The 14,414-nt window shown below is 35.0% G+C and overlaps 1 protein-coding gene across 1 annotated transcript; it reads left to right on the top strand.

Moving 5' to 3' along the window:
* Positions 1 to 3,457: 3,457 nt before the first annotated feature.
* LOC129804831 (solute carrier family 35 member F5) lies at positions 3,458 to 13,547 on the top strand. Its single transcript, XM_055852467.1, has 5 exons — positions 3,458 to 3,653; positions 3,740 to 4,563; positions 8,797 to 9,130; positions 12,099 to 12,258; positions 12,339 to 13,547. The coding sequence occupies exons 2-5, from the start codon at positions 4,009 to 4,011 to the stop codon at positions 12,646 to 12,648; spliced, it is 1,359 nt and encodes a 452-aa protein (XP_055708442.1). The 5' UTR covers positions 3,458 to 3,653; positions 3,740 to 4,008; the 3' UTR covers positions 12,649 to 13,547.
* The last annotated feature ends 867 nt before the right edge of the window (positions 13,548 to 14,414 follow it).

Genomic DNA, 14,414 nt, shown 5'->3' with positions numbered 1-14,414 from the left:
TCTCATCGATTACTCAGAAGCCGAGATAATCGACGTTGTTTGTTTCTGAACTCGTTTTTTCGACTTGAGCGCCCCAAGTGTTCATTTGGTGTACTTCAACTATATCAAAGAATTGTGGTGTTTTGTGAGACTTTGCATTTACAACCCTATTTTAAGTGTCTTGGTGGAGTAGAGGCAGTCAAATTGGCATCTGAGTGGTTTGAAAGCGTTATTATGGGAAAAATCAATTTTTCACATTTAAACGACAAAATCGGACATATCGCATTATCTGATCGAAAAATGATGTATGGACGAAATGTAGACACAAATGTCCCCTACAATTATGTCCAAGTAATCATTAAAATCGGTTCAGCGACAGTCGAGATAATTGAGGTTATGTGATATTGAAATTGGTTTTTCGACTGTGGCGCCCTTGGTATTGGTCTCACGAAGTTCAAGTGTTCTAGAAAGTTGTAGTATTTGGTGAGATCTTTCGCTTAAGCCCTCACTAATCAAAATCGGTCAAATAGAACCGGAGATTTGATTTTTTGAATTTTGTGAACTCTCCGGTTCTATTATAACCACAACGCACTTACGCCCCATTTTGGAAACGTCTTAGACCGGACTACAACATACTAATTTGATTAACTTTCACAATGCCGTTTTTGAGAAAAATGAGTCTGAATTTTGATGGATTTTGACGCTGTCGCTGAGCCACCTGTGGTGACTTTTTGAACTTCCATCTGAAAGTGCTCATCGAGAAGAAATCAAAAACCCAAAATTTAGCTCAAAATGTTAATTAGAACCGGAGATAGAGGCCGGTCAATATTCGAACTTTGACCCTTATAGCTCGGGTCAGGGGTTTGGATCGACTTAAGTATTTTTTTGTTTGATAGGTATAATCAGCGGCTACAACATACTAAAATTTCAGCCCGATGTATAAAGGAATTTTTGAGTTATTTCAAGAATTTTTTGGACCCTTATAGCTCGGGTCAGGGGGGCCGGGGTACCTTAAATTTGGTATTGATCGAAAGCTCTAAGGCCCAGCTATAACATACCAACATTTGAGTCCGATCGATGCCATAGAGGCGGAGCCATTGAGAAAAAAGGGGGCTATTCAAAATGTCGGAAGGGGGCAAGGAAGGAGAGGTGGGGGGTGGGGGTCAATGCACCAAGTTGCAATTTTCATACGATATATAACCTTTGCCGAAAACCGCAAGTCGATATCTCTCCTAGTTTACGAGATATTAGCGTTTAAAGATTTGCATGCAAAACATGCCTAAAAAGTTTTTTTTGATGCCAACTTTGGGGGGTCTATCTCTTCTAGTTTACGAAATATTCGTGTTTAAAGATTTGTATCGAAGAGTGTCTCAAGAAACGTCTTCTACCGCTCTATCGAAGCCATGATGTTCCACCATTGTTTTGGCCAGATCTAGCATCAAACCACTACGCTAAGGATACGATTGCGTATGGTTCAACGACAATAATAGAGTCATTTATGTGCAGAAAGAGTTTAATCCACCCAACACACCGGAACTGCGTCCTATTTGAGTATGTTCAATAAAATCCTATTTAATCATTTTTTATAGACAGCTTGACCATATTTTTATTTTAGTAATCACCTCATTGTAACATAGAGGCTATTCCATATTTCGAAAGCATTACATGCAGTTGATTAAATAATTTTTATGACCATTGATTAAAAAAATGTTGCACTGACTCCACTGACTCACCCAAATAGCAATTTGGAGTAAGATTACCGTTGGATGTATGTATTCTGGATTCCAAAAACGGGTCCTATGACGGTCGTCAGAGAGACGAATGACGGAAAGTGGGGAATAATATGACGGTAATTACAGAAGTCATTTGGCGTCATAATAACTCTGAAATTACCCGCCTACGACTAAAATATGACGCCGACTTCCAGTGTAGTAATAAAAATTCTTCTCCTCACTGGATATATTTGAGGGGAAATTTCACTTGTCAAATGGCAAATAGAACTATTCAGAGCTGTGAATTCGCAAAGTAATTGATATTTTCGCGTGTTTTCTCAACAATATAATAGTGTACATTGGGAGGAAAAGCTCCTTCAGTAGAGATGTGTGTTGTGATTCGAAAAAGTACAGTGCCGACAGAAGTTAAGTGAAAATTAGGCAATTTTTTGCATAATAAACACACAAACATTTTTTTTACAAAATGAAATTTTGTGATTTAGGAGTTTGCTCCAGTCTCTGGAGTATCCTGTGATTAAAATTTTGTGTCGAAAAGACCTACAGTAGAGTCTCGCTATAGGCCATCGCTCTATAGTCCACAATTTATCGACCGTTGATTTAAAAGTACTGATTTTGAGTTAGGTTATGTTTTTTAGTACGCGACGTGCAATGTTTTTATAATCATTTTAATATTTCTGGCAAACTTTATTGAGTAGTTGTGATAATTGTGATCCATAATGAAGAGAGCGAGGATAAGTACCACAATTGCAAAGAAAGTGGAAGCCGTCGAGCAATTTCAATACTAAAAGTCGTTGATAATTTAAAAGAAAATAACATGGACTATAGTTCGATCCAAGTGTCAAATCTGGAACCAAATATGGACTATAGCGAGACTCTACTGTATTTAGTGAAAATTTTGAAAGATTTTTTTTGTGTTGTTGCCATCCAATGGGAAAATTTTCGACATGTCGGATGGCTCATTCAGCAATAGGCGAACGGCAAAAATCTTCGCAAATGTGTGTAGTGAATTAGGAAAAAATTAGAGAAATTTACATAAAACGTAGTAGAAAACGATGGAAAATGTGAAGAATTGTTGAAAAAATATTGTCAACAGTGGTAATGCAATACAAAGTTGTGAAGTGCAACGTTTTCATTCAAAGTGTGTGCGTCCATTTCGTACATATGCGCTAGAGAAGGACGCCAAATGCATTGTTTTTGGCGCGTCATTTTTTGTACGGAAAAATACCGTCATTTGGAGTCGCTTTTGTTACTGCATGGTAGAGTAAATTTTAGAACCGTAAAATAACTGTTATATTACTAATTCAATCTTAAGTAATGCTGTGACCAAAATTCGACGCGAATATGACTAATTCTTAAGATTCCAATTAGGAGTAATTTTTTTGACCATTTATTAACCAGTCATTTTTGAGTCAGAGTAATTTTTTGCGGATTGGGTCATTCTGATTTCATTTTGCTACTTGGGTACATTGATAAAACTTTTCATGTTTTTGAAGCGAGTTTTCTAAAGCTTTCTTGGAATTATTTTTTCTTTAAATGAACTATTCCTTTGTATTACTGATGTAAATTATTTAGTGAGAACTACACGTCTTCAAAAGGTTAAAAAACGAGTTTCTGAATTTCGTTCTGAATGCTAAAAAATACTTTTAACGATCTTTTTCGCATAAATTTCAAATGCCTCTTAAATTAAGAGACTACCTTCCAGTTCAAAAGCACTGGAAGTTTGTATAGAGCTTCCAACCAAACTTCAGCTGTCACCGGATTTGCAGTGTTTTGTAGGGAATTTTTTGTTCTCCCACAAAAAGGGCGATTTCTCACGTATTTTTGCCAAATATTTATCAAATTTTAGTGTTAAATTGAAGTTAAGGTGCCCTTCTACCCTCAGTGATAGTTATAAAGTGCGAAAAGCGCCAAGGAAGCGGTGAAAAACACTAAAAATCGAAGGTGAGATTTTCATTTGTAAAATTTCCTTTCAAATAATTTTGTGCTAATTTTTAAATTTATTTTTTTTTATCACGCCTTTGATTCAGGTGATAATAGCGAAAGATTAGAAAATTAGCACCAGCAAGTCATCGGTCTTCTGGGGAGCAGAGTCACCTGAGTCTGCGAGGAAGTGTTGAAGATCTTGTGAGATGTCAGGGTGATTAATCTGGGCAGATGGATGAGAGAAGTGAGGCAGATAATTGATAATTATCTTATCGCATTGTCTTGTGCACTGAGAGGAAAGACAATGAAGCACTTGAGATCACGAGAAGCGTAGAGAATCTTTTGCGTGAGTGTGTTGAAAACGTCCGGGAAGATGGTCAATCGGACGCAGAAATTGATCCTTGGGACACTTCTGCTGCTGCTGGTGGATGTCATCTGGGTGTCATCGAGTGAACTGACAAAGTTCCTCTATGAGGATGACAATTTCGACAAACCCTTCTTCTGCACCTACTTCAAAACATCCATGTTCACCATCTATCTCCTGGCTCTGGGGCTGCTGGCGCCCTGGAGAGACTCCTGCCCAGCACCTCAGAGTACCACCGTGGGAATGAACAATAATACACCCAATTACACCCTGATGGATCACAATGCTGACGAGGACAGCGTCTTCGTCAATGGCGGGCCTACGACCAGTCTCAGTGACTCCAGCTTCGTCCCGGTCAAAGTCGAGGGAGTTTCCGGGACGGACAGCGACGACAGCAGCATCCGTAGCGTGAGATTCAGCAAGATGGCCGAGGTCAGAGAGATGTCTCCGCATGATGCAACCGAAGCTCTCATGTCCAGGCTCTCCTACTCGGCCAGTCTCCGGATGAGGCGCCAGAAGTCGCATCATAAAACAGCCCGAACGGCTCTTATGTTCTCCATCCTGGTAAGTCCCGCTTTCTCTCACTCCCTGCCCCAATTTGAAGATCTCAAAACCCTTCCCGACCCAAACAACTTTCAAAAATTCCCTTATCAGCCAACAGTCGAGCGATTGATAATTTTTGCGCGAATTACGAAGTATTTATAAACACAAGATTACAAACAAATTTCTCAAATTCGATTACAGTTTTTGAGGACTGAGCAAACTTCACTAATTTAATTAAATTTTTTATAAAAACAAAATTTTTTAATGACCATTTGTGAAAAAAAAGAATAAAAGCGACGTAAATTGTCATTAACAATGGAGTTCCATGACAGTTTTAGTGCTCTTTTTTGGTAAATTAAACTTGATTTATAGTGAAAATATTTAAAAATAGAAATGCACAGACAAATGCAAAATTGTTCGGCTAGAATAAAATCCCGCCGAAAGTGTTTTCCTGGATAAAATTGTAGATTTTCGAAATAAATTACGCAAAATAATTTTTAGGCCACGCCCTTTTTAGTATTACAGATCTTATTATAGACATTTCGCAGGAAATTCGACACTAGAAAAATAAACACTTCCAGTCGCATTCCATTGGAAATAAGTTACAGTAAAAATAGAAATTAATTTACTACAGGGTTCGCATTCAATACGGTGTCATTGAAATCACATTTTTATCGAAATCCAATGTAGAACGTTTTACAGAAAAGGTCAGCCGATTGTTTTTAACCTAAACGACTTAAAAAGTTCAATGAGTGAGATAGACATATCAAAAACGTTAGACGATGAAAGAGACGAATTTAGATTTCATGAAATGTTCCTGGTCTAAAAACGGGACATCTTCTGGACCAGGGGGTGATATTAGCTCTGAAAAATGCGACTAGTTTTAGTAGAAATTTTTTCCTGTTTTCGTACACATTTCACGAGATATCCCCAAAACTACGTAGGTTGCCAATTTAGGCTTTTCGGTTGCCTCTTCGTTATTAAATTGGCTTTTATTTTGTATTAATATTTTTGGCTAATTCATTCTACAATGACAGAAAACAGCTAATAAACTCAAAAGTTTTTTCGGCGCGCTAGAAACATATGGGAATGGGAAACATAGGAAATGTCATGCTACTGGACCAGAAAAAATTCATAAAATCGAAATTCAGGTCCCTTTCATTCCCAAACTATTTACATAAGTCCATCTCATTCTTTCGCACTCTTCTTCTTCTTTTAAGCATCACACAAAATTCAATTTAGTTTAATATAATTTTGAGAGAGAAAGAGTGAGACAAACACATGCGAAAAGTTTGCGAATGGAAGAGATAGTGAATTTTGATTTAATGAAATTATCTTGATCTAAAAGATGTACCGGAGCCATAAAAAACGATTTTAGTAAGTAATAGATTTCTTCGTTAAAAAGAATCAATTTCGATCAGTTAAAAAAACACTCTTGGTCAGAATAAATCAAGTTAGTAGATCTTTGTAGATTTGAGGTTATTACTGACGAAAATTGATTTAATCATTGGCCGAAACGGATATTCATTTTTCTGAATTTTTACTGGCCTAAATTGACAATTTTATTAGACGAAATTGAATTCCTTATGGCTCCGGCACAACTTTTAGATCAAGAAAATTTCATGAAGTCGAAATTCGAATCCCTTTCTCACATGTTTTGCATATGTCTATCTCATTCTCTCGCACTCTTCTTCTTCTTTTAAACATCACAATAAATTCAATTTAGTTGAATCGAAATTGGTATGCGAAACAATGAGATAGTCATATGCAAAACATGTGAGAAAGAAAGGGATGCGAATTTCGACTTCACGAAAATCACCTGATCTAAAAGGTGTGCCGGAGCCATTACTGACTAAAATTTCATTTCTTATGCCTCTCACAATTTTAGCTGAATATAATTTCATGAAATCAAAATTCTCGGCCCTGTCTTTTTCAAAAAGTTTGCATAAGTATCTCACTCTTTCGCTTTCAAAATTAGTTTGAACTAAATTGAATATGTTATGACATTCAAAAGAAGTGTCCGAAAGGGTGACATATTCAAAACTTTTAAGAAAGAAAGGGATGTGAATTTCGATTACATGAAATAAATATGTCTAAATATGCTGTTTATGGCTCCGGAAGACTTCTTAGATCAGGAAAATATCATGAAGTCGAAATTCTTACACCTTTCTTTCTCACGCGCTTTGCATATGTCTATCTCAGTCTTTCGTACTCTTCTTCTTCCTTTAAACATCACTAAAATTCAATTTATCTCAATCGAATTTGGAGTACGAAAGAATGAGGTAGACAATTATGCAAAACGTGTGAGCAAGAAAGGATTTCGAATTTCGTGTTCATGAAATTTTCCTGAACCTAAAGATATTCCGGAGCCATTAATAAAGACATTGGATTTATTTAATAACCAAAATTCACAATTTTACAGGGCGAAATTGAATTTTTTATTGTTCAAAATCTATTTGCTTACTGACCAAAATTACATTTTCTGCTGACAAAAATCTGTGCTGTTTTATTGACGAGATTTGATTTTTTACTGACCAAAATTTATATTTCTCCGAAACGAAATTGAATTCTTTATGGATCCGACACACCTTTTAGATCAGGATATTTTCATGATATCAAAATTCGAATCATTGACAATAATCCGGTGATCGTCGGATGGGAAATTTTAGCCCAGAATAAAAAACTTTTCTTCCCACTTTCCCAAAAAAAAATTGGAAGAAAAGTTTTCTATTCTGGGCTGAAATTTCCCATCCGATGATCACCGGATTATTGTCAATAAATTGTTACGTCGGTTCCTCAGTCTAAAAATCGAATCGCTTTTTTTCGCACGTTTTGCATATACCTATCCCATTCTTTCGCACTCCAAATTCGATTGAGCTAAATTGAATTTGGAGTGATGTTTAAAAGAAGAAGAGTGCGAAAGAATGAGATAGACATATGCAAACCTGCAAACCATATGAGAAAGAAAGGGATGTCAAGTTCGCTTTCGTGAAATTTTCCTGATCTAAAATATGTTCCGGAGCCGTTACTGTTCAAAATCAGTTTATTTATTGACCAAAATTACATTTCCTACTGACAAATAACATTATTTTACTGGATAAATTCTCTGTTTTATTTTGTAAACCAAAATTGAATATTTTTCTGTTCTAAATCGAGATTACTTTACTGACCAAAATTACATTTTCTACTGACGAACATCTAGTTTTTACTGGCTAAATTTGCTATTTTGTTGACGGGACTGAATTTTTTACTAACCAAAATTCACAATTTCACTGGGCGAAATTGAATTATTTTTTGTTGATTTAATTAGTGACTAAAATGACATTTTTACTGACAACAATCTGCGCTGTTTTATTGACGGGATTTCATATTCTACTGACCAAAATTGAGAGTTCGATGAAACAAAATTGAATTCTTTATGCCTTCGGCACACCTTTTAGATCAGGAAAATTTCATGAAGACGAAATTTGAATTTTTTCTTTCTTACACGTTTTGCATATGAATATCTCATTGTTTCGCATACCAATTTCGATTCAGCTAAATTGAATTTATTGTGATGTTTAAAAGAAGAAGAAGAGTGCGAGAGAATGAGATAGTCATATGCAAAACATGTGAGACAGAAAGGGTTTCGAATTTCGGCTTCATGAAATTTTCCAGATCTAAAAGGTGTGCCGGAGCCATTAGAAGAAAATTATCTTTCCCATTGCAGTATGAGTAAGATGTTGTCGGAGTGTTCTGTGGAAACATAGACTACGCCCAATAAATGGAAATACCGGCTCAATAAATATTCTTTAATTATTGTTTTTAAGTCATTTAAGTTTTGAAGAGGCGTGGCCTATTTTTTCATTAGTGAAAGTCATTCAAATCGCTCAAATTGAATTGTAGGAGTTTTTTCTGATATCGTTAATACTGCAAGAGATTTAAATATTGCAAATTCAGCATTTCGACTTGATTTGTCCATAGTGCAAGAAGGGGGCGTGGCTAAAGGTAATTATGGGCGGGGCTTGACTAAATGTCCCGAGAAATCCAATAGGATCTTTTTCATGTAAAATTTGAAGGAGAATAATTGATAGCAAAATTCAGTTCGTCACTGTTAGAAATTATTTGGGCTACAAGATTACCCTTTCGTCGGCTAAAAAGGTTTCTCTTATCATAATTTTATCTAAATTTCCATCCTGTTGTTGTTCGAAAAAAAGCAAAAGATCTCGCAAATTCAATCTTTTCCCTTTTGTTTTGCGACGATTTTTTTTGCAGTGGTTTGTAGCTAATTATCTTTTCCAACTGGCCCTGGAACCGAGTGATACTTCGATGGTGACTCTCCTGAGCAGCACCTCGAGTCTCTTCACGCTCGTCCTGGCCGCAGCCTTTCCTTCGGCCTCCGGAGACAAGTTCACGCTGTCCAAAGTGACTGCAGTGGCTGTCAGTATTGCCGGAGTGACGATGGTGACGCTGTCTGAGCTGGAGGAGCCAAAGATGTCCAAGGGCATCTTTCTGGCGCTCACCAGTGCTTTTTTCTATGCATCCTATTTAGTGTTAGTGAAGCGAAAGAGTGATACGGAGGAGAAAATTGATATACCCCTCTTTTTCGGTAAGTTTATCACTTTTTATGTTTTCCTTCCTACTGTTTTTTTGCCAATTTCAGCTGGTTTTTATGCCCACAAATATTTTCCTCATTTGCATATTATCGTATTTCTCTCTTGAGAAAATATTGGCCTTTTTTCTGGGAATGAGCCGAAAATTGAAGCGGATTTTTGGGTCTTTCTTGCACGTGCTTCCATTTTCTCTCAGGCTAGAATTTTTTCATTAATTTATTTGCATTTATTTGTCTTTTTTTTGTTTATCGAATCGGAAACTGGAATTTTCTGGATAGCGTAGAAGTGGAGAGGAAGAAAGTAAATTAAACTGATGACTGCTCATATTGAGCCAATTTTCATGTTTGGCAATAATTAACTATACAAGCAATTTACGCGCGGTAATTTATATGCAAAACAGCAAAATTTCATGTCAAAGGGAATTAAATGTGATGCCAATGAATATTTAAACACAAAAGAGAAGTTTTTCTTGACATATTCGGTCAATTACTCAGTTACATGTTTTTTTATTTCCTCTTAGCAAATATTTCATTACTCGGTGAAAGCTCAAACATTTTACGAAATAAATTAGAAAAATGTAATGATTATCTTCAATTTTGCAAAAGATCTCTTCGAAATTAATTCGATAATTTATCGATTCGAAATTCGAATTCGAAATGGAATTCGGTCTTGCGAATAAAGCGCTCTGGGTATTGGTTCTGCGAAGTTTAAATGTTCTAGAAGTAGTGCTTTGTAAGGCCTTTCATTTGCCCCTTATTTCTTTCACGTCACAATTTTATTCAGCAGATGAATTCATGTAAAATTGAGTTTTTCTTAATGCTTTATGATCAAATATAATAGTTCAGAGAGGAAAAAAAATTTCCATTGCGTGAAGACTCAGAAAAACCTCGGGTCATATATGACCCTATTGTCCTCAAGGGTAGTGTACATACCATTTTCAAAATCTATATCACGGACTTTCTGAGAGTTTTTTTGCTTGAAGTTGTTAATTTGGCCAAAACCATGGCAAACTGGACGGTTTTGGTGAACACTGTACTCCTGGTGTCCAAGGAATCTTCCTGGTAATCCCTTGAACAGTCACTGTCACACTACTTTGAGTGGTATTTGGCAAAAATAAACTTATCCACATATTTATTCACACACAATACAATTGCACAATATGAGACGCTTGCAGAATACTCTAAAATATTGCAAAATATGTTATAATTCATCAGATATATATAAGATGAAATGTCCAGGAGCAAGATGTCCCACCTGCATTTCATAAAGAAAAACAATGTCCCAACTACATCTCGCTATAGGTTTGGGACGAAAACACTGTTACCCTTGGGGACAATAAGGTCATATATGACCCTGAAAATTCTACACGCTTTTCTGGAAAATTGAGAGTAGTTTATTATATCAAAATATGCAATATTTAAAAGAACCATTTTTTTTTACTATTTACATTAACTCTTTCCGGACCACAACATATCCAGCGAACGAATTTCAGTAAAACTCACTTTATTGTAAGTCTTACTGGTCAAATATGATACTTTTGTAGAGAAAGAATTTTTTCCGCCTCTGGGAAATTGGAAAAGTCATGGGAACTCTCGTCCCCTAAAGAACGCAAAAGATAGAAACTTGGACAAACTTCAATTTTCCAAAAGCCAATAATATCAATTTTGTGAATTATTTTTGCGTGTCAAATGACTCCTTTACAATGTTGAATACTAAAACAAGAAGAATTATTGACCAGTATCTTGTGGGATGTCCAGGAAGTGCTGAAAAGGACACTTAGCTCCTGCTTGCCAACAGATTCCTCAAAATATTTCACAGAATAGCACTTAACACACATTTCTCTCAACAGGATGTTATTGCAGACACATTAAGCTTTCTCAAGAGCCAAAAAAAAAAACACTTCCTGGACAATCAGAATTCACCAAAATCTGGAAGAATAGGAAAAACTTCCCCGAAAGCAATCTCCTTCGCTGCCAAATGTCAAAATTATCGGCCATATTGACAAAAATTTCGCTCCCGCTTGAATTTTCTTACAAGGTTGGTGTCAAAAAGCAAATGGCGGGCACTGGCGGGATAACCTTACATTTGACCTCAAGATTTTTGGGGACGAGAATTCCCATCAACTTTGAACAAGTTTTTTGAAAATTTATGAAAAAATTGTTTTTCGAATTTATGTAATCTGTAATTGATAGTTATCATACTTATTGGCCCCGAGAGGTTTTTCCTTATTCGGGTCTAGAAATATGAAAAAAGTCACAATATGTGCAAGGAAGCAGAAAATCGAAAATTCACGATTTTTGACCAAGAATATCTTAGCTCAGGAGTTAATTGGGATCCTGCAAAAAATATCCTAGATTTGGACATCCTTATAGTTTGTAATTATCCAGAAGAATCGGATTTTTATCGATTCTAGATAGTCTAAAAAAATTGTTGTTTCCATGGGTACCCAGTGTCCCAAAGGAGACGAAAGAGTTAATTGAAATCTATAGGTTTGTGCACGACATCATAATAGAAGGATGTAAGTTTCTTGGCTAATTTTCTCAAGACTCCAGATATTCAGGAAAAGAAAATATTTGAGATCAAAAATCATTTTGCTGAAAAAAAATTATTGAATATAAAAAATTTTGAAAAACAAAAGTCATTTTACATAGTTTGAAATTAGTGATTTTTGATCTCAAATATTTTCTTTTCCTGAATATCTGGAGTCTTGAGAAAATTAGCCAAGAAACTTACATCCTTCTATTATGATGTCGTGCACAAACCGATAGTTTTCAATTAATGTAAATAGTAAAAAAAAATGGTTCTTTCCCCGGGTTATATATGACCCTAATGACGCGAAAGAGTTAATCAAATTGTTGTAAAAATTGAACATTTACTGCCGGCAATTATTCAAGTTGCAGAATTATTGCAGTGATTCTTGCAGTTTTGCAATGAAATCTGCTAGAATTTTTTTTTCATTTGCAGGATTCGTTGGCTTGTGGAATTTATTGCTGCTGTGGCCAATATTTTTTGTACTTAACTTTTCCCACGTTGAGCCATTTGAATTTCCAAATCGACATCAATTCTCTGTGTTATTCCTCAATGGATTGATAGGAACTGTTGTGTCAGAAGCACTCTGGCTCTGGTGAGTTAGTCCTTTCCGGTGTCTCTTTTTCCCTCCTTCCCTGAGTAGTTCGAAAAGATGGTGAATTGTTGTTGTTTCAGGGGCTGCTTCCTGACATCGTCGTTGATTGGAACTCTCGCCATGACATTCCAAATTCCTCTGGCGATGCTTTTTGACGTGGTGCTACGTGGAAAAAACTATCCACTGCTCTTCTATCTGGGCTCAATTCCTATCATCTTTGCAATGATTTTCGTGGCAATTCTGCTCAAATACGAAGATGCTGATCCAGTACTGAAAATTCTAAAGATAGGATACAGAAAATTGTGCTTTCTGCGGAAGACAAATATTGTGCGCATCAATACTGATCTCGAGGAGCAACAAGAATGTCTTATTGATAATCATGAAAACTAAAAAGGGGTTTAGGGGGAGGAGGAGAGATAATAATGTGTGCTAAAAGAGGAATCAAAGAGGTAAGAATTCTCTCAACTTGATAGCTGTGGCCATTTTCCCACCTGGGAAATATTTCTGTTGTTTGTTTGTTTTTTTTTTTTTTTAAACGAAAGAAAAAAGAAAAATTGTTTTATTTTTCATTCAAAATTTTTATTTTAGTCTACAAATTTGTGATTGTTTTAATTCCCCCAAAATTTTTACGTAAAACGTTAGATAAACATTCCTAACAAAATATTTTTGTTTTATTCAATTTTTGAAATTTTGTTGCATTTTTTTTTAATTTTAGAAATAATCTTTTAAATCACAAAATTTATGATATCGTTCAATATATTTTACGTATTTTTTTGTATTAGTGATAACCCCTTCGTAATTTTTAGATTATAAAAGTCCAATACAAAAAAAAATCAACTTTAGACTTTATATTAGCCACTGATAAGATTGATAGCATTTGCTGTTACAAAACAAAAAGAAAACAAATTAAATATATCTCATGAAAATATAGTGAAAAAAACTAGTTTTTAGGAATTGATAAAGTATTTCTTTGTAACTTGAGAAATCGAAGCTCTTGAGATTACGAAAAAATTGGCTATTTTTATATAAAAAAAAACAATAAAAAAAAAGAAATTAAACACGTGCTTAAAATGACAAGGACACCATTCCTTTTGAGAAGATCGCGCAAAAGAGCTTTGTTTTCATTCATCACACACAAACACACACAAAAACACAAATTAATTGATAAAGAGAAAAATAGATTAAAAAAAATGTATTTTTGCTGTTTTAGGGAATTTTCTGTAGAAGATGAAAAAACATGTTTTCAGTATAAACAGATAATAAAAATACAAATAAATATTTTCATTGTATTTCATTGGGCTTTTTTGTATTCACTCTCAAGTCTTTTTAGAAGGTTTATTTTATTTTAATTTATAATAATAATTTATTTTCAGTTCTAAATTTAAAAAAAAAATGTAGTGGTTCTTTTCCTAAATTCCCTGATATAATTTATATATTTTCAAGATCAAGAAATTTGCAGTAATGAAAGTGTGCTTTGTATGATGTCATAATTACTTCAACCGCAGGTAAGTCTTCTGACGTGAATATCACGTCGTTACAATTATGCTCCTTTATCGAAAGGGACAGATAATCCTAACCGGCTTATGTAGGTGAGATTCTTAATGTGAGCTAACTCGGAATGCATGCAAATTCGATTTAGAGTTGAAGTTGGGGTACGCCATTCAATTATCTTGAATCAAATTCGTGAAATTCTACAAATTTTGTATTTAAACCAAAATATCAAAGATTTGGATGGAGTGACAGAAAAGTGATATATGGGTGAAATGTAGACCATAATGTTCTCTATAATTTTGCCGTAGAACTTGATCTCATTGATTAATCAGAAGCCGAGATAAGCGCGGTTTTTTGTTTTTTCAACTCGTTTTTTCGACCAGAGCGCCCCAAGTGTTCATTTGATGAACTTCAACTATATCAAAGAATTGTTGTATTTTGTGAGACTTTCCATTTAAAACCCTATTTTAAGTGTCTTGGTCGAGAAGAAGTAGTCAAATTGGCATCTGAGTGGTTTCAAAGCCTTATTATGGGAAAAATCATTTTTTTCACACTTAAACGACAAAATCGGACAGATTGCATTATCTGAGCGAAAAATGATGTATGGACGAAATATAGAGATAAATGTTCTGTACAATTATGTCGAAGTAATCATCAAAATCGGT

Source organism: Phlebotomus papatasi, chromosome 2 (assembly GCF_024763615.1).
Source record: "Phlebotomus papatasi isolate M1 chromosome 2, Ppap_2.1, whole genome shotgun sequence".
NCBI classification, from domain to species: Eukaryota; Metazoa; Arthropoda; class Insecta; order Diptera; family Psychodidae; genus Phlebotomus; species Phlebotomus papatasi.
Note: the sequence above shows the minus strand (reverse complement) of the source record. Positions and strands in the feature narration are given on the sequence as shown.

What these genes read in the sequence shown, in the direction of transcription:
- LOC129804831 (XM_055852467.1), top strand. Translation starts at nt 4,009, where the DNA reads ATGGTCAATCGGACGCAGAAATTGATCCTTGGGACACTTCTGCTGCTG. An exon ending in CTCTTATGTTCTCCATCCTG is followed by an intron (nt 4,564 to 8,796) that starts GTAAGTCCCGCT and finishes TTTTTTTTGCAG; the next exon opens with TGGTTTGTAGCTAATTATCT. An exon ending in TCAGAAGCACTCTGGCTCTG is followed by an intron (nt 12,259 to 12,338) that starts GTGAGTTAGTCC and finishes TTGTTGTTTCAG; the next exon opens with GGGCTGCTTCCTGACATCGT.